Here is a 25786-nt window from a genome sequence, read left to right as displayed (position 1 = left end):
ATCAAAATTATATCAAATAAAGGCTTGAAATATCTTACTTTGCTTGTAATGAGTCTATATAATATATTAGTTTCACCTTTTAAGTTGAATTACTGAAATTAATGAACTTTTGCACGATATTCTAATTTTTCGAGTTTCACTTGTATATATATATATATATATATATATATATATATATATAGATAGATAGATATATAGTTTATATATATATATATATATACATATACATATTACAAAAAATAGACATTATTTTAATGAAGATCTTTTTAAATTAGCTATGAAAAAAAAAAACATGAGAAATGAATGGATGGATAGGTCTGGTCATGGATTTCCTCTAATCGACCTCACTCTCATTACTCGCTCCTTCTGGACGCCGCAGCTTCTCCACTTGTTCATTAATCTGTCCGTCTCCTCCTCTCCTGTCCTCGGTCTGGATGTTCAAGTGTTCTTCTTCATCTGCATGGGTCACGTTATCATCCTCCTCCTCTTCTTCTTCCTCCTCATCATCATCTTTCTTCTCCTCCTCACCCTGGACTTCCATGCGGACCTGGTCTTTCAGGTCCAGAGGGAGCATAGACCCCAGCCCCACATCTCCGTTAAGGCAAAGTGAGGCAGACAGGGTGGCCATGGAGCTGTTGCTCTCTTTAACAGGGGAGGAGTTTTCCGACTCGTTGCTGACAGGTGAGATGTCGCTGCTGCTGTTGGTGGAGGGCGAGTTGGACAGCGATCCTGGTTTAAGAGGGATCTGCCAGGATGGGATTTTGGGTACGGAGGGTGAAGCGGGGAACTGTCTCCTGGGAACGTGGAAGAGAAGGGACGTGAATGAACAGTACAAGCAGTTCTTTAAACTGTTTACTGAAATCTTGCACAAGGGAGTGTGCATGGTGCATCAGGCTACATTCTGACTATAATATGCAAGAGAGTGTCTAGATTTTGTGCTTTGGAAACATAAAGAGATTTGTTGGTCTTTAAAGGGATAATTTACCCAAAAATGTAAATTCTGTTAACATTTAATCATTCTGATGTTGTTCCAAACCTGAATGACTTGCTTCTGTGGAACACAAAAGGAGATGTATAACAGGCACAATGTTAGCCTCAGTCACCATTCACTTTCATTGTATGAAAAACAAGATGCAGTCGAAGTCAATGGTGATCTGTCAGTCCATGACGACATCTTTCTGTTCCATGAAGGACAGAAAGTAATACAGGTTGGGAATAACATGAGTAAATGATGACAAAATATTTATTTTTGTGTGTACTCCCACTTTAAGCCATGGATGGATGGGTGGACAGACGGATGGGTGGACAGACAGATGGATGAACCTTCCTCTCTAATGTTTCGTTGATATGTTGTCAAGAAAAAACAGATTTTTAGGACAACAAATTTCATGATCTTAACTACAGTTGGGGAGAAGCATAAAATCTTGTAAACAACACACTTAGTTTACGATTAATTAAGTAACACTGCAGAAGACCAGAAAATGTGAGTTTTTATATATGCGCAGGATGATAAGCTTCAGTCCTGTAGTGTGTGCTTGGATTTAGTTTGTGGAAGTACAAGAGAGAGAGAGAGAGAGATTATCACCATAAGTATGCCACACATGGCATAAAAAAATACATAAAAAAAAACATGTATTCACAACAATGTTTAAGTTACTTTGTAAAAGACTTCCAACATTTAATGTAACATTTGAACATATGTGACAATAAGCCGATCAGATGGAAAACATTTTTTCTTTTTTACCAAAGACAGCCATAAAAACATCTTGAGTCAAAACAAGTCAAAACATTCAGACAATGGAAGAAAAAGGTCATTAGAACTTAAAATGTTTATTGAGAAAGAAACAACAAACAAACCAAAAGCTTTTATCAGTGTGAATTTCAGATGTATGAGATTACTAATAATCTTTATTTGTGTGATGCTTGCATTTTTTTCTCTCTCCTTTTCACCCCAATTTGGAATGGCCAATTCCCAATGCGCTTTAAGTCCTTGTGGTGGTGTAATGACTCGCCTCAATCCGGGTGGTGGAGGACGAACTGAAACCTCAATACGCGCTACGTCTCTGCAGTAACATGCTCAACAAGCCACGTGATAAGATGCGCGGATTGATGGTCTCAGAGACCAACACGTTTGTTGAGCATGTTACTGCAGAGACGTAGCGCGTATTGAGGTTTCACGCTATTCTCGACGGCATCCACGCACAACTCACCATGCGCCCCGTTGAGAACGAGAACCACATTATAGCGACCACGAGGAGGTTACCCCATGTATCTCTGCCCTTCCTAGCAATCGGGCCAATTTGGTTGCTTAAGAGACCTGGCTGGAGTCACTCAGCACGCCCTGGATTCGAACTTGCGACTCCAAGTGTGGTAGTCAGCGTAAATACTCGCTGCCCAGGCCCCTAATCTATTCAACATTAACGAAAGTGAGAGAAGATCCATCCTGGGGCACTGAGGAAATCTGTTGGAAGCATCAGGCCTCATTAACCAGTAATGAGCCGGTTTCAGCTACATGCCCAGTTTCAGACACATTTATCTAATGAACAGTCCCGAGACAAGAATTTCCACTCATATGGATAGTGATAAAACTTGGATTTTGGAACTGCCATTAATTAAAGCTGTTATACTTCAAGTACATGCTTTTTTTCTAATATTGAGAAAAATGTCATAAAAATTTGATTTTTATTGTCTGTATTTTAGTATGGAGTTCGGTCGGCAGCGGTTCCATCCGCAGTGGCATTAAACATTCAGAAACTGTTAACAGAAAGATTATAACGAAAATAATTTTTAAAAATGGAATCTGTTTTGATTAATAAACTGTCCTTCCTTCCCTACCATAGATAGTGATATAAGTTGATGCAAACAAAGGCGAGGCTGTGCGAGACAGAGGTAAAGTCTGTGAAATAATGTGGCAGGGCGGAGGGCGGGGCCGGGTCGTGATCCTACACACCCGGTCCCGTATTAGGCTAATTATGCCTCCAGGATGAAGGTCGACTGCAGAGGATCGTGCGGGAGAGAGAGATCGTTTACGGACATGTCCGTCATGTGTGTGTTTATGTTGTCTTTTAAGTTTATCATTAAAACTATTATTTATATTGAAAAGCCGGTTCTCACCTCCTCCTTTCCATTGATCCCTTTACAAATAAGTCATACAGTTCTGCACCTGACCATTAGGTGCTAGGTCACATCTCATTTTATTTTTAACAATAGAAATTCGTAGAATTCATTTTCAATGTTTTGATACCAGAACGACTGACACTGTTGAATTCATTCAACAAAACTAATTTTCATTCGTGTTCATTTAAATTTGTCGCCAACTCTGACCAAAGAATGTTTTTAGAGTTCCACTGTTAGAAACAGTACATGCAAGATTAGTGTCACCTGCTGAGAAGAAGCCCCTTCAAAGACACAATCTCAGCCTTGAGTTCACTGATGCTCTGAGACTCCAGCATGCAGTTGGTGGAAGATGAGGCCTAAAAAGAACAAATAATTTCAAATCACTTTTATCATTCACTCTTACTGCCTTTAAAGGTGAAGATCTGCTCAAGAATGTGGAAAGGCTATTTGATGTCAGGCCTGATAAGTTATTAGCATACAGCATGTACAAAAACTTTGATGTCTTTAGCAATCTTTCTATCATATGATTTGGGCGGGTTATTAAATTCATGAAACACTTAACACATTCAAACTGCCAATATATCAAACAATTGTCATTTAGATAATGAAAGTCTTCAAAGTCTGATATCAAACCACATTTACACTGACGAGTCCCAACTATCTCTTCACTCAGAAGGTTAGGATCTTTCAGAAAAGGCTAAGGGAATTAATCATACCATTTTTACATATTTTTACATATTGCAGGCTGCTGATTTGAGCAGGACAGAGGTGTTTGATAAAAGGCCTGTGGCACAACAAAGGCAGTATTCATCAAGTCAGAGAGGTTTTTATTAAAAGAATCCTTATCACCAACTGCTTGCCATGGGATGAATTGCTCAAGGGAGTGATCGCCAATTGAAGTGGCCAGCAAACATTTGAATAGTAAATGACTTCAAGAAAATAAAAGGATAAAAAAAATCTAATCCATCCATCATTTTTTTTTCTTTTCAGACAGACATATAGCTGATATCAATTTTCAAAAAGAAAGAAATACTCTTCTAGTGAAAAAAGGTCTGGACTCTACATTTAGAATACCACAGAAAACTAACTCGAAAATATTCACGGTTTTTTCACACAACAAAGCACTCTTTGTCCACTGTACCTTCGTGTACTGTATGAGGCATTTTTTACACTCCCATTATTTTGATTTTTTTAAGCTTAGTGGAAAAATCTAAATCCTTTTGGCTTGTCCCATCTAAAAGTCCATGACCTTCTTAGATACCTTGGGTTGTACCACCTTTGATGTCTTAAATTTTTTAAATTACCAAAAATGTCATTTTTGTACATTTTGTGCAGAACACTATAACTGAATGATTGTACCCCTATACAAAAAATAATAATTATATCAAAATAATGGAACTTTTATGATTCATTTTCTCAATATTGACAAAAAAAATACTACAAACCAAAATATGATCCTAAGCCATCTAGCCACTAATTAGTATTATTTATATAAATTGGGTATATTTCATTTTGATGTTTAATGTTTATTGCTAAAAAATAGCAAAATCATACATATGGGACTTTAAAATGCATGCACTTACACAAATTTTGGCAACAGGGTTGCAATAATGAAAAACATTTTGCTAAATCAATGAATAGAATAAAACAGCTCATTTAATATATAGTTTCAGGACCTTGTTTGTCATGTGTTGCCATGAGTGTTCGTGGCAATCACAACATTAGAGAACCGACTCCATTTCAGTTCCCCAACCGAATGAGGGAAGCTAGCACTTTCACAGATTAATCCAGGCTCTCAAGCCCTGTTCAGAGGCAAAATAACGCTCCTGTACAGCTACACTGAGTCACAGCGGTACCTGACTCTTTGAACCGTCTACAAACAAACAGTCCTCAACAAACCCCATAATCCCACTTCCAGTTCTTCTGCCCCTCTGAAGGGGGAAAATGAGACCACGAAAAGGAAGTGGAAAGGGGCTGGGGGAAAAGAAAAAGAAAAGTGTAATTAAGAACATGTGAGTCACCAGAGGTGGCTAGTTAGAAAGCAGAGACCCCCTATTTAGAGGAGAGGGATAACTTGGACTCTTTCACATGTAATTAAATCTAAAGTAAATTAAATGAATCTCATCTGAAAAGGATCAAACTCATTTACTGTGAGGGGTGGGGAAGTATGGAAAGACGAGGCTGGGGTTTCTTCTTCTCTCTGCTCCTAAAGCCCTCCGATAAGTGTGGTGTTTTCGAAGAGGGAACATCTGATCCGAGCTGAGCGCATTAGGCCTGGTGAAGACACCCTTATTACAGGCCTCAACTCATTATGGCCATCTTAATCCCACACTCCCAACGGCACCCGCATAATAAGGCTGGAATGTGTCTCTTGCTTATTTTCACTTAATCTAAATAATATTTTAACAGAGGCTACAACACACATTCCAGCCACTGGTATTTGACGTCCACATAGTAATTTTGTTAATTGAACACACGCACGAATGCTCTCACCCACCATTCACCCACATGGATAAATTCACTAAATAGTTGCTCCACTTTATCACTATAAAAACATAAATTATATTTTATCCATTTTACACAGGATTGTGAGTCACAGATACTACAAAATGTGAATAACTTCGCAACTTTTGCATCCCTTCCCGCAAATGTTGTCCCAACTAGCCTAGCAGAGTTGTCTGAAGAAACTATTTCATATTGAACAACGTTACTGATTTGCAATTTCCCAGCATGCATTGAAGGCTTGTTTTTTGCTGTTTGCTGACTTTAATTAAGCTGCTGTATAGTTGTTTTGCATTGCCACTGTTAGTCAGTTGTTGCGTGGTGATTTTAAGAGCTTATATTTTAACTTAATAAGGTTTGTTTATTGTCACAGTTATTGAGGTGTGTGTGTTAAGGGTTGAGGTCTATTGGGTGTCCATGTCAAACAATTATACTGCATTGCCTTGCAAGACATACCTCTCTTCATAGGCAAATATTGCATTTAACTTAATGAAAACGTAATTTAAAACCATATTTAAGTTTGAAATGTTGACAAAATGAAAGTTCTCATATAGCAAATTGATACTTGGCTGAACAAGAAATTAGTAGTTCTCTCAACAAGAATATTTGCATTTGTTGAATGTAACGATTAGATGTAGAGAGGGAAAGGAGGACACAGGGAACTGGAATCTTCAAACTCAAAGGTATAGCTTTAATAAACAAACTTAAAAGGGCTTTTCAGCACAACACTCTTTAGCTTTAGTCTCTTTCAGACAGGCAGCTCTCTCTCTCTCTCTCTCTCCTCGTCTCTGGAGTGGTCCCTTTATATCGCTCTCCCCAATGCTTACTGCAATTAGAAACAGGTGTTAGACCTTATAAGGCTCAGGTGTGTGCACACTTTCTCTCTCTACAGACGAACACTTGACCATGCCCCCGCAGCTAAAAATGAACAAACAAATTCACATTTAATAAACAAAGCAATGTTACTAAGATAGTTGTTGAGAGAACTCAAAAATACTGCATCATGCTGCCTTGATGTTTTACGTTACTCAATTGTTTCGGTATTTCGTTTTAAAATCTGATTCACTCTCTGTTTCCATGCACTTAAGAAAACAATTTATTGCTTTCCTTATGCCGCTTTTATACCGACTAAGAGAAAGCAGTTTAACACACCTCGGTTTCTCCTACAAAACGAAGCTTACATGGCTATGACAATAAACAGTGTTTCAACAGGTTTTTGAAGAGTTTGCATATGCGTGTAACAGACTGGAAAACTGATGTCATAGGATGTAGCCCTACATCATATCAACAAGTCAAAACCGTGGAATTAATTGAACATTTCTAGGAAAATCACAAACACACTCTAAACTTTACTAATTTATACCCCCCAATTTAATGTAAATTAGACAAAAATTAGGCTCATTGCACCTTATATCATAACCAGACAAGATGCAACAAAACGACAAGTGATAAAATGTACCATGTTTTTGTCCATACCAGATGCAGAGTAGTGCCAAACAACATTTTTTTGTCAATCGCTTGACTTCTATTTCTATGGCGTTGTGCTGGGTATCCTTGCCCAACCCTAAATCTCATTGATCCAAGATTTCACTCCTCATAACTGTACAGTAAACATCAAAAATGTTTATATTGGCTGTGATTGTGCTGCACTGTGCAGTTTTATCACATTCACTGTGGACAGACAAATTGTTTGTTGCTGGAATCTTGATGCATTGCATCTGGTTAGGACATGGTGTTAATCGCAAAAAACATGGTTTTGCCAAATCAGATCACAGTAGTCTACTGCATCATCCACAAACTATTACTCAAAAGCAATTTATGTTAAACATTATTTAAGAAAATTATATAGTAGATTAGGATTTGAACCTAGGTCAACTTGCATGCAAAATCAAAACTATACAGCAAAACTAACAAGACTACAGTACAGGTGCATAAAGAGCTACTAAATTGTGTAGGATTATCCATGAACAAAGCCATCAAATGAACACATTCCACAGATCAGAGAGATCCCCCATCGAGCCATTAGAGAGTCATAAAAGCTAATCTATGGCACCGAAGTTGCTGAAGGAGACGTCTCTCCTATGCCTGCTTAATTTCAAACTAGGGTTTGTAATGACAGAGCTGACCAATAAAGAAGATCCTTCTTTGTTCCACAAATTTAAACTCTCAGCATGATCTTCTGAACTTCCACACAGAGCTAAAGCAGGTTTTCTTTGAAAGGTTTCTTTGTGAGGTCCTCATTAGATCCTCATCCCAATCCAAGTACTTGTGATTTAACCCTATAAAATATACACCATATCTAGCTTTGCTAGATAATTCTGAAAATGACTAAGACCTGTGATCATTTGTATAACTGACAAATGAAAGATTATTGCCGATGTACCTTTTAAAATATATGTAGTGATTGGTAATCACTTATAACTGACAAATCGATGATTATAATTTTTAATCTGGTATGATTCATCTCATTCTACTAAGAATGGTAACTATTCAACAGGATATTATACCCATGACAATCAGGTTTCTCATAATATGTAATGTATTATCCATGTTGTAAAACCAATGAATTAACCAGTATGATTTGTAACCAGGGATTTTCATCACGTATAATATTCATGAAAGAATGTCACATTTAGTATGTAAATGCTTGCTTGTTTATGTAGAGAATGTTGATGACAACTAATGCCATGTCTCTTGTACTGTTGTCAAGATAGAATCCTCCACAAAGGATCGAAAATCAACTTTGGGAAATGGACAGACCAGTCGACCATGTGACTCTGAAAAGCCACTTCTGATTGGCTCAGGACACCTTTTGGGGTGTGGCCAATTTCAGTTCAAATCTTTCCTACCCAAGGAAGACCTCCCTCTTCTCTTCTGAACTCTTCTGCTCTTGCAACGGTCTCTTGGTTTCCTCTCTTCGGCTCTCCTGCTTCTTCCAGATCCTCCGTGCCATGTAGAATCCAAGGAAAACTCGAGACACCAAAAGTCCAGAGGAAGCCTCTCGCTCTCTGCTCTACGGTTCATGCACCCAACGGGAGTCGTGAGTCCTCCTTGCAGAAGGCCTCGCTTGACTATAACTATCCGCGATCATAACAGAGTCCAAGACATCGACGGAACAAACTTTATACAAACGCCAAAGATCCAAGCAACACAAGGAAACGCAATGCAAGGAAATGCAACAACACACAAGTACATCTCCAAGACTTTTGCTCAACGTGCTGGTGCATTAGTTAAATACTTTGGGTAATCCGATTGCAAATCGATTTACACTCAAAAGAAGCATAAATGGTTCTTAAGGTATTGTCAACAGACTCCATAAAGTTCATTTTCACTGTACTGATCATTCTGTCACTTTACTCACCAACCTGTTTCATGTTGTATGTGTTAGATTAGTTTTATGTTTAGAATAGCAATAAAGTTTGTCTGTATTCAAAGATAATTTGACTGTGGTATATTTTGATAAATAATCTCATCCCAGTTTTAAAAAGATTTATCTTCAAAGCTATACCTAAATATGTGTAATATTATTATTATTATTATTTTCAATAAACCATGAGAATAAAATTACTCCAATAAATGGAAGTGCAGCGTAGTTCTAGCGGGAAGACTAGCAGCTGTACATCATCACATCATTAGCTGGGTAATACCTAGCCAAACGCATGTAAGCCATTGCTTTATAAGTCTGCTCACAATCTATCACATTGCTGTTTCAGTGTGCTAACACTGCAACCTCCACCACCCCACCAGCACCAGTTGAGCCCTGTCCCGCACGGGGGTAGGCTCCTCGCCCCTGCCTCCTATCTCCGGCAGGACATGACGGTTTCGGGTACAACTCCCTCGGACCGCCGGACGGGGTCTAGAGACATTACATCTTGTTTTACATTTATCAAATAAATGGCATCTTAAACTTCACTCAAGCCTGCGTGTCTTCCCGATAGAAGTTAATTAATCATAATTCCCTTATTAAAGCTAATTCCTTTCAATAGAAATTGTGAGCGGATAAACCAAGACATTTTCTTATATAATGATGTAGAATAAGGGGAGTTTAAATTAATTACTAACTCACACATATTGTTCCTACATATAATGGTGGAGAATTGTGGCACTTTAATCCGTACCGTGTCTTATCATGTCAATAGGACACTAACTGAGCCAGGATTGCCACTGGTGCACCCTTAAAAAAAAAGAAAACGGCTGCTGCTATCCACGGGCGGAATTCATTTTTAGCAATTTCCCCCCACAGTGTTCGATGATGACTCTTTAATTGCTGCTAAAGGCCTTTCTCTGCATGTCTTCGACTATGTGAGCAGCCATCTAGTCAGTGGGGTCAGTACAGTGTGATCAGGGTTCATCAACTTCTTAAGTGTGAACAAAGCTTCTCTATAGTCTGGGTAATTATTTAAGGAGGTCGCCATAAAAAGAGAGGTATCCGCACACACAGAGTAGAAGAGCCAGAGATGTACAGCAGCAGTCAAACATGGAATATATTAAAGTAAATGTCTGCAGACCATTAACAACAGATAATATCTTAACAAGGCGAGTTAAGAAATGTCAGAATGCAAATGAATTCACTGCGTCCATCTCTCAGATACTATTTCCACTGTGTAATGCATGTATATTTATGGTGGAATCAGTTCGAAAATAAATCCCAAGGGAGCGTTTCCGGTGAAAACACTGGTACAATTTATTTGAGCCTGTTTATTCACTCTCTCAGTGACAGGCCTTTCTGTGGTGAAAAAATCAGAGCTCCTAACATTCTGTGAGCAGCCACTATTAAAGACAGCTATCGCTGGATTAAAACAGCATAATAATTAAACTCAATATGTCAACTAGTAGACGTGGAGGCTGAAGTAAAAAGCAAAAAAAGCTTACGTGGAGAAGGAGAAAGAATGTTTTCCCTATGATACAGTAGTTAACAATAATAAAGGAGAACAAGGAGTTTTGTCAAAGAAGTGAGAACTCTATGTTGCTAGTCAGGTTAAAGGGTAATATAAAGTCCCTCCTTTAATACAAGTCATTGGGATTCACACAATTTATTGTCCGTCATGTAAAAACTGTCAGAAAGCTAAAAGAAGTAATCGCCCACCTGTCCTCAACAAAACTGAAAATTGAAAATCAGTGATTTAATTTATATCGGTAGCACAAATATAAAATAATTGTAGTTAAATACTCATAGTTAGGGGTTGTTTAAATCCCTAACAGCAAGTATAAGCAATTGTAATATACTTATGCTCTAATAACAAAAATGCTTTTTTAAAAATAGATTGACTGTGGATACAAACAGACAACAAAAGTATTGTCATTTTTATCTATATCTATATATAAGCATAAAAATTCACACTACTAAAAAACATTCACTACTAAAACAGGTACAATGGGATTCTTGTATCAGTTGACAAAGACTTTATCCATCGATATTTGAATAGCAGCTTAAATAATTGTGTGGAATAGAACAAGGAAATATATGGATGCATGGATCCCATCCATAGAAATTACAAAAGAAAAGGCTTTTCAGCGCAAACATTCACAGTGCAACTGGTACAAAGAAACAGGCCCAATGCGCTCACAAGACAGCACAAAGTACACTTGTGTGGTTTTGAAAGTATAAGACATGTTTACTTAGCAGATGAAGAAACAGGAGTTGCCATGTGTTTTGGGTTAAATACACATTTCCACATTAAAGGGTTTAATTGACAAGCTTGGCGCATTCTGCACAGAGTGGAAAACCCCAAAATGGCAGCTCTGAAAAACACATACTGAAAATGATGCACAGCCAAACACGTGTTCTTAATCTCATATGCACTCCGGACCTGAAAATAATTTCCGAATCTCCCATATGGCTCTAGACAACAGCCCCGTATCTCTCAAAACAATATTGAAGATCACTGCTAAGTAGACTTTATGATTTGTTTAAAGGGTATTTTGATGTGAAGAGTACTTTATACACTACAGCAATCCAGCAAGACACCCATGACAAACGAAGCCTGTGCTTTTTAATTCAATCTTCAATTTGATAGAGAAAATTCCACATCTCCTTGACTTTTGGCAGCTGTTGCAGATGACGGCTCAAAGTTCTTTGAACAATAGATTGATGTGGCTGTATTTTTCTGTAAGGTGCATTAAAGAGGTGTGTCTTTTTAATGAGTGAGGTGCACCTAATGTATACTGGCTGCGTTCTAAACATAATCTGCCTTGCTGCCTCGCTACCCAGTCAATGACTTCACCGATAGTGTTTTGTTTATGAAGGTACTACGCCTCTTAAGGGTTCCCTCAATATTTGACCAATGAATTTCCATGACTTTTCCAATAGTATGTAATTAAAATAATATTATAGAGATTCCACTTAAAAGACCTACAGTACTGTGCAAAAGTCTTAGGCACATAAGATGTTTCACAAAAGCATTTGTCTTAAGATGGTTATTTATATCTTCAGCTTTAGTGTTGCAGTAGGAAATATAAATGTTAGACTCTCAAACATTACTTTTGCAAATAGAAAAGATTATAATAGAAGAACAGGGAGCCCTGCAACTGATGTCATGGCCCCCACAAAACCTGCCACTGAACATTGTGTCAGTCTGAGATTATACAAAGAGACAGAATCAGTTGAGACTGATTCTGAAAAACTGTGTCCAGGTGTAAGTAGGAGAATTGGTGCTGTTTTAAAGGCAAAGGTGGTCACACTGAATCTTGATTTAGCTTTTTTATGTTTACTGGACTTTGTATGACATTAAGTGATGAATGAAAACTATTTATGTCATTATTTTTGAAGTCTTCCTCACTATGCAACATTTTTCACAAGTGCCTAAAACTTTTGCGCAGTACTGTATTGTTAGTAAATATAATTTTAGTTTATTTAATTTTATATAACACAACATTTTAAATTGTATTAATGTCAATGAATGTTGTGAAATTGTGAAAATCTCAATTTTAAATTATTATAATTTTTTTTAATTACTGTGGGAACCCTGAACATCATGTTTAATGCTCTACAAAAAGTTTTAGGGATAACGAAGCAAATATTTAGTGACTAAAATGCTTTTTTCTATGTAGAAATTGAGTCAAACACTGAAAAAAAAATACATTAATAAAACAAAAATTGGCAGCAAAGAATATATTTATGCTGCCTTCAAAAACCAGCCAGATGGAGGATCTTAGTAGACAGGATGTGACACAAACACTGGATTTGTATGTGCCTTGTGGCCTTCCTACTCCCATATACTGCCTTCAGTTTTCAAATACAGTCATACTTTTTTTGCCAAGTCAGTTTATGTATGGTGAACTTTAGTATGAAATGTAAGTACTGTATACTGGGGGGAGAAACGTAGTGGTGAGTCTGCACTTCTGACAAACTTCAGAAGGGTGGGAGATTCATATTTTCACTTTAATTTGTGAAGGGCCAGATGTGTTTGCATATGTTTTCCTACAAGATCCAGATGCTTCAGTGAAACACCCACGTGCGTAACAAGCTGTGGACATAAAACATGCCCTCGGTTGCTATTCCAAAGCGCTTTTTTTTCCTGCAGTATCGTAAGATACAAAGTGCATAGAGTTTCACATTTGAGGTATGCCGATGTATTTCTAGCAGGCAGCGCATGCATAACGCCAGCAATTTCCTTCAGACGCCTATTCTTTTTGAAGTTACAGTATGTGCTTATAATCTATAAAGCATTTGAAGGCCTTATCATCATGAGGAGCAGTCTTCTGAGATAATGACACCATTATGCATTAAATTAGCATACGATAAAGCCAACAAAATCAGTGCTGCCATAATATACAAACGTCAAAGATGAGAACTTCCTGACTCATTAACATTTTGCTTTCTATCCTTATTGATATGTTCATTTGTTTTCCCAAGCATGCGAGTGCATTCTTCTTTTTATTTTGTTGTTGACCATGTCTACACTAGAAATCGTTAGTGTTACGTCATGGTGCGACAACTTGAGGTTGTCTAAACTAGAAAGAGGCCAGCCTGTATTACGTGACTGTGGCAATATTTATGAAAAATTATATTTCGTGGTTCATTACATGCAGCATTTTCTTGGTGAATTGTCCACAGTGTGGCACTAAAAGCAAGTTAAATTGCTGAAACATGAAAGCACAATTGCTGAAGCAACCACATCATTTTGTTGTCCTTCTATGACACTTTCAGCTCACGTGTCGACTCGCATGTTCTTCTGGACTTGTACCCTGGTACCCTGCAAATGCAATGCTCTATCAGTTGACCTTCCCTGGGTGGCCACCTGGCGAGACCAGGAGTGCCATGAGAAAAATCCATCAAAAATCCAAAAATGCATATAAACATACAAAAAGAATATCATCCAATTGTCAATAGTAACAAATAATAATAATTCTAATAAAAATAATAATACTCTGTCTCTCTCGCGCGCGCACACGCACACACAGCATTCCGCAGCTCACTGGACGTTTGATGAGCCTGCAGTGAGTCGCGCACTGCTATACAGTGTCTCTACCAGCCACTGATGTGATAAAACAATCACTCCTGTTTATAATAAATGGAGCTGTCTCCATTGCAAGCGCACAACATTGGAGCGATCTAGTTTTGCCTCGTCACATCATGGTACTCGCTCATATTACAGCTCATTTGACAACAAAGGTAGAAATGTGTAAAATGCTACCAGAACAGCAGCAGGGTAAAGGGAAACGCTTAAAACAGACTACTTCATCATCCTGTTTAACACCTGATACAACTCCCATTTCCATCTGACCAATACAGGTGTTTCTCTGGCTTGTGAATCAATCATTTTTATAAGGAGGCCTGTGTACCGATTTACATAATATAGATAATATATTATTAATAATATACAGTACATGCATAATAATATTTAGCCTATAATAAAGATAGATAATAAGATGGTATTTAGAAAATTATTTATTTTCATTAAACATAAGAATTTTAGCAGCAAGGTCCCCTATTTTTCTCAGGATTTCATCTGTTAATTTTCAGTGCATTTTGTCAACTTCAAATGGGAGAGTATTTACTTATTAATGGCATAGCACTGAACTCTTAAAGGTGTAGTTGACCCCAAAATAAAAATTCGGTCATCACTTACTCACCTTCATGTTTTTACAAACCCATATGACTTTCTTTCATCCATGAAACTCAAAAGGAGATGTTAGGCAAACATCTAGTCTAAGTCACCATTCACTTTTAATGTATGGAAAAAGATGAATGCAAGTGAATGGTGACTGGGAGTTGTTAGGCTGAATGTTTCACAGAAGAGAGAAATTCCTATAGGCTAGGAACAACATATGGTCAAGTAATCATGAGAACATTTTCATATTTTGGTGAACTATCCTTTTACCTACCTTTTAAAGTATTTGCTAAAGGTATTTGCCAAGATTTAAAGGTATTTCCCCCTTTGCCCAGGGTTGAGGGATTGGTACCACAAAATGTTGTACATTTTCAAAGGGTGCCGTGACTGAAAAAAGGTTGGGAAACACCGATGTAAGGCAAACATTAAAATGTATCGTCTTACAAATTATGCACTTTAGTAAACGTTTTTAGATGTCATATGATAGCATTGTGTGAAGATCAGAGCGAAAAATAAGTGTTTATGAACTGATCATCTTCTGTTTTAGGGAATCTTCTGTTGTCTTTAGTGTTCATTTCACGACAAGTACAACAAACCATGTATAAATTATTCATCAAAAATGTAGGTATAATAATGTGATTTTATGACACCACGAGAGCAAACAATGCTATCAGATGATTCAACAAATGCTATCAAAGACAAACTTTACACCTTTAGTTGCTGATTGGGTGGGGGTTAAATGAGGTCTCATCCCAGCTGAAAATAGCAGAAGGCAATGACAGGCAGAGGAGAGATCAGGAGGGGGTTGCAACGTGAGTTCACTTCCTGTCCCTGGATGGCTTGCTTAAGCATTCCGGAGATGGTCGTACATGTTCTTTATGGAGCTCCCATGACATGCCTTGTCCTGCCAATGCACATTGTTCTCTTCTGAATCTCATATGAGCTCTGTCAACACTAATATTCACATCAGGGTGAAGCATCAGTTTCAGTGTCACTGAAAAATGCCCTGTGTTGTTTTAAGATCAAAGCGGCCTTGTTTTATAGAGGCTGTGCCCCTGAAACTGAGTGCTGCTAAGGTCCTTTCGATAATGCACACTGAGGGCTTTATTTAAACTCAGCAGATCAACAAGAGTGTTGGCTATCATTCATTATATCTCTGAGATGACACAACCGAATGGAATGCAACTATTTCTAGACAGCTAAATTCCTGCAGCTTTTTTTTCTCTTTTTTGACGTTTTCTTTTCACATAAGCTACACCCTCTTAGTGTACCAAAGGCGAGATTTCAGAGGATAAAAGGCAATTCATGCATTTCTTTCCTGTTGATTACGTTGCTTGATGGTACTTAGGTAATGTATGTGAAATATTTATGTCTTATGATCCTTATGCAATGAAGAAGATTGAAAGAAAAATGTAAAAAAACAAATTTTTGCCGGCTATTATTGTCACAAACACAGTTCTAGAGAATTCCTAACGTATCTCTTTCTTTCTTTACACTCGGTATGTTATGAGAAGAATGACAAAAACTGGAGGAATGCTTGCCTGTATTATCTGTTGAATTGAGTCAAAATGTTACTTTAACTCCGTAATGGTCATTTACCGCAACTACAACTGGACAGAAGGTAACCCCTGAATATTAAAAAGCTGTTATCATTTACCCGCCATTGTACAATTAAAAACCCATTTGACTTTCTTTATCCACAAGAACACAAAAGAAGATATTTTGAGTAGAATACATTTGCTTTGTGTAAAGGACAGACCAACATTGAAGTTATTTTCCGCCAAAAGTCTTGGCTTCCGTCGCTGCTCTTAAATCTCATTTGCGGTCTCGTTCAATTCAAACATGGCATGTGAAGACGCATCGCGTTTGAGGTCAGTGACGAGACATGCAATAACCAATTACAGTGAAGAAAATAAGTATTTGAACACCCTGCTATTTTGCAAGTTCTCCCACTTGGAAATCATGGAGGGGTCTGAAATTGTCATCGTAGGTGCATGTCCACTGTGAGAGACATAATCTAAAAAAAAAAAAAAATCCAGAAATCACAATGTATGATTTTTTAACTATTTATTTGTACGATACAGCTGCAAATAAGTATGTGAACACCTGAGAAAATCAATGTTAATATTTGGTACAGTAGCCTTTGTTTGCAATTACAGAGGTCAAACTTTTCCTGTAGTTTTTCACCAGGTTTGCACACACTGCAGGAGGGATTTTGGCCCACTCCTCCACACAGATCTTCTCTAGATCAGTCAGGTTTCTGGGCTGTCGCTGAGAAACACGGAGTTTGAGCTCCCTCCAAAGATTCTCTATTGGGTTTAGGTCTGGAGACTGGCTAGGCCACGCCAGAACCTTGATATGCTTCTTACAGAGCCACTCCTTGGTTATCCTGGCTGTGTGCTTCGGGTCATTGTCATGTTGGAAGACCCAGCCTCGACCCATCTTCAATGCTCTAACTGAGGGAAGGAGGTTGTTCCCCAAAATCTCGCAATACATGGCCCCGGTCATCCTCTCCTTAATACAGTGCAGTCAGCCCTGTCCCATGTGCAGAAAAACACCCCCAAAGCATGATGCTACCACCCCCATGCTTCACAGTAGGGATGGTGTTCTTGGGATGGTACTCATCATTCTTCTTCCTCCAAACACGGTTAGTGGAATTATGACCAAAAGGTTCTATTTTGGTCTCATCTGACCACATGACTTTCTCCCATGACTCCTCTGGATCATCCAAATGGTCATTGGCAAACTTAAGACGGGCCTTGACATGTGCTGGTTTAAGCAGGGGAACCTTCCGTGCCATGCATGATTTCAAACCATGACGTCTTAGTGTATTACCAACAGTAACCTTGGAAACGGTGGTCCCAGCTCTTTTCAGGTCATTGACCAGCTCCTCCCGTGTAGTTCTGGGCTGATTTCTCACCTTTCTTAGGATCATTGAGACCCCACGAGGTGAGATCTTGCATGGAGCCCCAGTCCGAGGGAGATTGACAGTCATGTTTAGCTTCTTCCATTTTCTAATGATTGCTCCAACAGTGGACCTTTTTTCACCAAGCTGCTTGGCAATTTCCCGTAGCCCTTTCCAGCCTTGTGGAGTTGAACAATTTTGTCTCTAGTGTCTTAGGACAGCTCTTTGGTCTTGGCCATGTTAGTAGTTGGATTCTTACTGATTGTATGGGGTGGACAGGTGTCTTTATGCAGCTAACGACCTCAAACAGGTGCATCTAATTTAGGATAATAAATGGAGTGGAGGTGGACATTTTAAAGGCAGACTAACAGGTCTTTGAGGGTCAGAATTCTAGCTGATAGACAGGTGTTCAAATACTTATTTGCAGCTGTATTATACAAATAAATAGTTAAAAAATCATACATTGTGATTTCTGGATTTTTTTTTTTAGATTATGTCTCTCACAGTGGACATGCACCTACGATGACAATTTCAGACCCCTCCATGATTTCCAAGTGGGAGAACTTGCAAAATAGCAGGGTGTTCAAATATTTATTTTCCTCACTGTATGTTTAACATTTGAGAGCTGCAGCAGAGGGTAAGATTACGACTGATTAACAGCAAATTACAACTTAAATTTTGGTCTGTCCCTAGCAATTACATAGCTTCTGAAGATCTAAATTTTATGATTTGTATTTGTCATTTTTGGGGCACACCAGCCCATTGTGCATTATGAAAACTAGCACTCTAGAAATTATAAAATATATTAAAATATATAAGTAATACAGATTTTAAATGCCATTAGGGTGAATAAATAATGGCATCGAAGTGTACCTTTATGTCAATGTAAGGAGTTTGTACATCTGTGTGTGTGTGTGTGATTACCTGTGAATTAGCCAGCTCTTGTGACAACTCCTGTATCTTCTTCTGTTGCTGGACCAGCAGTTCTTGCACCGAAGTCAGGGTCATCTGTAACTGGGTGACTGCATCCAAAAACACACACAAGCAGATTACACTATACCCTAAACAATTACCAAAGCCCCAAAAGCATATAAACTTTAATTGAGATCCAGTGCAAATCCACATGTCTGTTTGTTTGCAACCATTACTGTCGATCAACACAATCATTTTCTCTTTTAGTTAGCCTTCAGTTCAATCAGTAATATTAGACACCACTATTTGAACAAGATTAATCACTGATGTCTGCTCTTATATCAAATCACAGTCTCTTAACCTCCATTAGTATGGTTTTGAAATGCTGGCTCTATCAAAGTCTCCAAACAATCAACAAGGTGGAAAAAAAGCCACTCATTTGGGAGGCAGCCGGGCTAGACACTACTGTCCTCACTAATCTTACTAAATACAGCTCATTTTCCATCCTCTCTGAAGATTGAATTATTGTCAGTTTGTGTTGGTACCGAGGATTAGAGAAAGCCCAAGAAAAACAGCTGTGGCAGGGCCAGAGTTGGTGTTATTAATGGGGATATCATTTCAAATAACCCAGAGCACAAGTTGCTCTCGCCCTGTTTCCAGTCACACATGCATTCCCAAACAATGCATTAAGTTTCCAAACTGATTATGTTACAGAAAACCAATAAACGCCTCTATAAATCATGCTCTGTAAAGTGTTAAATCAACTCTAATTGGATTAACATCAGCAGATATTATTAGCTGCCGACTGCTGGCTCTCCAGCGTGCGGTTTCAGGGCTCTCCTATCATAGAAACAGCCTTTTCACTCTCTGTTTCTTCCTCTAACAACCTTTGTCTGTCTTATTGGTTGACCTGTAACAATGGCAAAGTCAGCCAAAAAGGATGAAAGTTTTACTGCTTAAGGAAGAAGAGATAATAAACACTCTTTCTTACTGAAACGTGGGTAATAATGATGGTACAAACCAGTCCTTAGAAATGACTGTATTAGAAACAAGAGGTTTCGTAAGTGATGTCAAGCCTGGTGTGACGCATCTTGGTGCAACATTTTTGAATATACACGAACACGAATGAGCTTTGAGAACTGTGGCCGTGAGGAAGAGAGTAAGCCACATTTACACTAATCTGAATACTCTGCGTTCAGCATCCTAATGTCATCATTTTCCAAAGTATATAATAAAGAGCATTTCTATTTCTAGGTCTGGGTTCATGCAGAATTGTGGACTTAGGAAGCAGCCTAAAGAATTCAAAGGCTTAGCGGTCATTGAGTCATGGTGCTCAGGTGGGCGACATGAATTTGAATCCATTTTGTAACATTTCCTGAACCCATTACCCTCCCTTGTGCTTGTCATTTCTCATCAGTTCTCTCAGAAGTACTCTACTATCATTTAAAAATGGCTAAAAGAAATACATGTATTCAATTCAATTCAAAAACATTATTGCCCATCCCCATGGAGGGGTAGAAAATTGTCTTTATACAGAGGCTCAAACAAACAACAAACAAGACAAAATTAATAATAATAAAACACAATTAAAATTATCTTAAGATCCTATTTAAAATTTCAATTGCAGTAGGGATAAAAGTCTACTTATATTTAGCCTTGTACCGAGCATGAATGCCACCACAGTCTGTCAACCACAGCAATTCCTGAAATATGACATTAAGAATGAGCACCAACTGTACCAAAGCTCTAAACCCACCACACATTTGCTCCAGACTCGAAACACGAGAAATAATGCTTCCATTTAGTGAGGCTCGGGTTTCCAACAACCCTGTCTTTTGAGGAAACTATTGGGTGAATTTGAGATCCTGCAAGTGGCTTCACAGCTGCTGTGAGGAGGTAGACAGTGTGTTCAGCGTAAATTATTCAGTAAATACCTCAATATAATGTACACTACATAGGTCCTGGCCAGCCTGTGGCTTTATTGGCCAGCTGGTCACCAATATGCTCTCCACAGACAAAGAGACCAAATAGCTAGCACAATTTCGTTACGGTCTGCACATGCGAGAGTGTACGATGAAGTGTTTTCAAGACCTGTTCATTAATTGCGAGTGGAAAGTTGTTGTGAAATCATAATGTGAGTCAAGGCCTACACTCAAAAGCTGTGGAAGCAATGGAGCCACATTCAAAGGAATCCATTACTCCAATGCGCTTGGCACTAGAAAAATACACAAACTTTAACAAAGGAGTGTGGGCAATTGGCAAGAGCGGCAGTCAGTTACTATTACTCACGTTGTGAGAAGAGGGGGAAACTCACTCTGTAATTGCAGCCCTCTCCCAAACAGTTAACTGAAACAGTCATTAACTACAATAGCAACTTGGCTACTGCAGCCACAGCAAATTAGATCAGGAGTGTGACTGACTGAGTGACTGGGGGTAGATACGGTTCTCCTCTTCCAGGAGAAAACAATTGGCGAAATGAGGGAGGAAGAGAAAGGGGAAAAAATATATAGCCAGGAACAAGCATTTCACAGAGGAAATATGAAAAGCAGTTTGAGCCTAGAGCAATGTAAATACTCTTTTATCATCTGAATGTGATGCTAAACAAAACAGGAATCCTGCTAAAACCAAATAAAATAAGAGCAAGACCGGAGGGATTTATTTGTATTTTTTTGCATATGTGAAACCGAAATGGCAATGAAGAGGCTGATTTGTTAATCAGATTAAGAAAGCCACATGAAGCTGGCCTGCTATGGCTCACAATTGATTGGCCTTTCGGTAAGCCTCCCAAACCAGAAAACAAAAGCTTGGGAAGATAATATTAACGTGGAGACTAAAATCATCTTTGTAAAAGTCCTACTTGCCTTTATCATTATCTACCCTACATCTGCTTACTTCAATAAATTGGATAATAAAAACAATGCATAACATGTGAACAGGTGTCATAGATAAAATGTATTCTCATGGATTTATAAGCCAAAATCAATATAGTTTAACGGCTAGTTTACTCTGTCTATTTTACCAATGATAACAGGAACAAAATCCCATGTCTATTGTAATTAATCAATATCTGCTTTGCATGTACTGTTTCACTTTTACATACTGTGTTACATATCCAACTCTAACGGGCAGTTCACTAAACACTAAAGGTTTGTGGTATCGGAAAAGGATGGGAGGAAACACTCACCCAGAAAATCTTGTAGAACTAAATAAAATTAGATTTTAAGATATGTGAGATCAATTGTACCTAAAAATGAGGATTTAATCTTTATGACATTTTAAGAGTCTGGCAAAAAACTGTTGGTTGTGAACACCTCTTAAAACAACATGACACATAGGGCCAATGACAAATAAGGATGTGAGAGACGATGAAATGGGGGGATAAAACTCTCGAAAAAAAAAACGTAGCAAGGTCTCTAATTAATAATAATAATAATAATAATAATAATAATAATAATAAAACAATGCAGCAAGTTATTTTAAATAAAATCTTTGTATTTGTGTTCATTTAATTATATAATTTTTTTTTTTAAAATAAATTAAATAAGTATTTTAATTATTTTCAAAAAATAAATATTTAATAACCCAAAAATGTAAATGGTTTTAACCATAAAGGCATAAAGAAATTTTGAAAGACTGGAGAAAAGCAGCCAGCTGTGAAAACACAACCGAGGGTCAATAACCAATATGGATAAAAAGGAACATTTCATAAAAATCTAGTTTAAAATGCTTGTGCCCAGTTCTTCAAAATGTAAGATTGCTGTTTGTGTTGGTTTTTATTACATTTTGAAATGTTTTAAACATTTTCAACATAAAAAGTTGATCTAAAGGCTCTACAAATGTCATGTGGTGTAACCAGCAAATAATAAAATATTTGCCTTATAATTTTAATATGTTTTAGTTTATAATTATTTTGAAGATTAAAAAAAAATAAAAAATTCTCTGTAAAAAGGCTTTAACAATATGAATTGTTTTAGACTGCTGAAAACTACACTAATTTACATCATAATTTGCATTGTACCTATCTTGTCTTTAGAACAAAAAACTCTCCTATAAAGAGTCACCCAGCTGCAAGTAGACTGCGGCACTAACGAGCCAAAGTTTCTTCGGAAGTGTCCCGCTTTCATGGTTGCTGGGATGTTTAATTACACCGGCTGCGTGGTGGTAAGATTGGGGGATGTGAAGGGGGAGGAGAGAGGAGGAGGAGAAGAGGCATTCCTCTCTGACAGCCTAGTTCAGATTCCTCACCTGTCCAAGGCGGGAGACGCACCTGTCACCGCATACTTAATCACCAGAGCGCTCCGGGCTCAACCGGGGAGCCACACCACCATGCCGAAAATTAAAATGAACTTTCTTGCCATGCAGTTAAGGCAACAAAAAAAAAAAAAAAAACGCTGTCATTTCTCTTCCCCTCATTAATATTCTGAGGTTAAGAGCTTTTCAGCAAAACGTAATTAATTGAAGCTGAGCTGACAGTAAACAAGCAATTTCAAATTAAAGCGAAATGACAGGACCGTCATTTGTAAAATGTGAGCAGATTTTGGTGACAGATAAATGAAGGAAAATGTTAAGGAGGAAAAAGTGATGAAGATATTAATCTTCACCTGTCTGTGTCAGAGTGCCATTCATATCCGCAATGTTGCTCTCGATCCTCTGCAGATGTTTCTTGTCCTCTTTGCTGCCCATAATGAGGGGAAGGATGTATTTCTGCAATCAAAAACATGGCAAGCTATTAGAATTCCACTCAGGAACAGTGCAAACAGGCCCACGGACTGAGACACACTCTGCTGCTACATGTTTCGAACAAAGGGCAAATCTATTAGCCAACCAAAACTCAACAAAAACCTCACTGAAGGCTTCTTTTGTTCGTAAAAATGCCTTGGATAAAGACCCCATGAAATAAATAGTTTTATTGCTTTTAGTCTATGAGTTTTCCTTTTGAGGCATCTAGTAGCTATTGTACCCTAAACGTTGAAAAAATTCACTTTTATCAGATATGTGCATTTACATTTACAGCCTTATCGTGCCAGAACACTGACCAAAAATATTGATGACTCATTTTGCACCAGACAGATTTTTGTCCAATCAAATGCTCTCTAGAGTGAGAATGTTCCCTAATATCACCAACATTCAACTATCAACTAGCAAATCACAGTTCATGGGCTACTAAAAAAACAGCACTTCAATGTCTCACCAAAGCTTCCTGTTAAAACAGTAATCATGTAAACTATGTAGGCTAAAGTAAACTGCGTTTGTCAAGCGATTTCATGGGGTCTTTAAATGTTGTTTACCACATTTACTGTATTGGCAAACAGAGAAAAAAACTAAAAGAAATGGTACAATTCTTATGTTTGTGCTTCGTTGCAGGGTATCAGTATTATGTTTGACAGCAGTGAAAACATCATTATATGAATTATAATAGGCCTGCATTCATGCTGAAAGAAACAAGAGCTTTTTCTTTTTTAAAAACATCTCAAAAATCTTGTGGTTTTCTCACTTCATCCTGAGCAATTTGCCTCAATGGCTGACACTGAGGCCAAGAATTAAGCATCGGGGCATGACTCTGGGTTCAACATCATTAAATCTTTTAGCCCACAGGCTGGCTTCTCCATTTGAATATGCCACCTTCTGAGGACAATTGCTTGTCAAAGTTTAAGCCTTTTAGAATAACATCTCCAAACACTGAGAACAAGCATCAAAGGTCAGGCGGCTAGCGTTTCCGCTTGACTCTCACGCCATCTCTTTTTTTATTTCCAAATGCACATGCTGATTTGGTTCCCTAAACAAACAAATGGTGCATAGAGAGGGAGATTAACATGGCATTTGGTGAATAGCTGGGTGCTCTAAAGCATAACATGCGTGCACAGGCACTCTGTCTGGAAAACAGTTGGTCTTAACAGGTTTTCACAACAGCGCAAGCGTTGTTGACACCGGGATAAGTAATAAACACTTTTAAGTTGAAAATTCAAAATGAGTGTCAACACCAGGGTAGCTAATAAGACAGCTGCTGTGAGCGGTGTTTACAATGTTCTCTATAACATAAATAAAGGGGAGGAGGAGGACGGGGCATATGGAGGCACACCGGAGCAGTTTCTTTGACATGACAGCAGTGAGAGCTCTCACAACAGGGAACAGCACCTCCCTGCGACCACAGCCATGGGCACAGAGCCCACGATCAGCAGAGAGGCACACGGGGGACTGGAGAACCACAGTCTGTGTGTGTGTGTATTTCAGAGAGAGGAAGACTGAGGGAGAGAGAGTGTTACAAGGAAAGAATAAGTAAAAAGATCAGGACAGTTAGATGCTCTGAAGGACAAGTGAGTGGTGTTTGCCTGGGCTAAAGTAGTTAACACAATGCAGAGGTGTTGTGGGTGGTTGTCAGGGCATTGCTATGTGTTGCTAGGTGGTGGCTAGAGTATTCTGAGTGGTTGCCAGGTAGATGCTTACTGGTTCAAGTCAAAGGGTCACCCTTAAATCTCTGCGATATTCTGGCCCCTTAATATGGCTATGGTCACACTTTCAAGGTAATTTTATGGGGATTTTCCCCCTGCCTGTTTTATCATCTGCCAGGTTAAAATACTAGAACATAGATCTCTCAACAAGTCACATGATTTGAGTCATCACTCATGTTCATAGCACAAAGGTCACAACTGGATCAGTTACACACTGAAGCTCAACAAAGGGGTTTGTGCAAATCCATATCCTTAAAGGTATAGTTCACACAAAAATGGTGTGTATGACTTTGTTTTAATCCATAGCTTCAAAAGTGATATGATAGGTGTGAATGAGAAACAGATACATTTTTAAGTCATTTTGTGCTATAAATTCTTCTCCTGTCTCTCACTGTGCCTATTGTCCTGTTCATTGTTAGAAATTTATTGTACTGTCCCATACTTTTTGCACATGTTTGCACGTGCACTTTATATAGGTATATAGGTATATATATATAGGTATTTTATGTAGGTATTTTATTTAGTTGTGTAGTCTCATGTAGTTCTGTGTTTGTCCTATGTTGTTTTTAATGTAGCACCATGGTCCTGGAGGAACGTTGTCTCGTTTCGCTGTGTACTGTACTAACTGTATATGGTTGAAACGACAATAAAAACCACTTGACTTGACTTGACTCCTTGCCCAGTAGGGGGCGATATGCATGAAGAATGTGAATCACCAAAAACACAAAGAGAAGAGTGTGAAACTAAAAGTGGAGACTGACTGAGCAGTGAGGAGAATTTATATTGATCTGTTTCTCAACCACACCTATCATATCACTTCTGAAGACATGGATTTAACCACTAGAGTC

At 38.2% G+C, this 25786-nt stretch overlaps 1 protein-coding gene across 1 annotated transcript in view; it reads right to left on the bottom strand.

Annotated features, from left to right (window-relative positions):
- Positions 1-285: 285 nt before the first annotated feature.
- Positions 286-25786, bottom strand: part of pex14 (peroxisomal biogenesis factor 14) — an 83504-nt gene continuing 58003 nt past the window's right edge. The window contains exons 6-9 of the mRNA XM_052105267.1: positions 23091-23193; positions 18502-18599; positions 3382-3473; positions 286-794 (exon numbers count right to left, since the gene is read on the bottom strand). Of these exons, the coding sequence (XP_051961227.1) occupies positions 335-794; positions 3382-3473; positions 18502-18599; positions 23091-23193 (753 nt within the window). The 3' untranslated portion in view covers positions 286-334. The remainder of the gene's footprint in view (positions 795-3381; positions 3474-18501; positions 18600-23090; positions 23194-25786) is intronic.

This window comes from Xyrauchen texanus, chromosome 35, assembly GCF_025860055.1.
Source record: "Xyrauchen texanus isolate HMW12.3.18 chromosome 35, RBS_HiC_50CHRs, whole genome shotgun sequence".
NCBI lineage: Eukaryota > Metazoa > Chordata > Actinopteri > Cypriniformes > Catostomidae > Xyrauchen > Xyrauchen texanus.
Note: the sequence above shows the minus strand (reverse complement) of the source record. Positions and strands in the feature narration are given on the sequence as shown.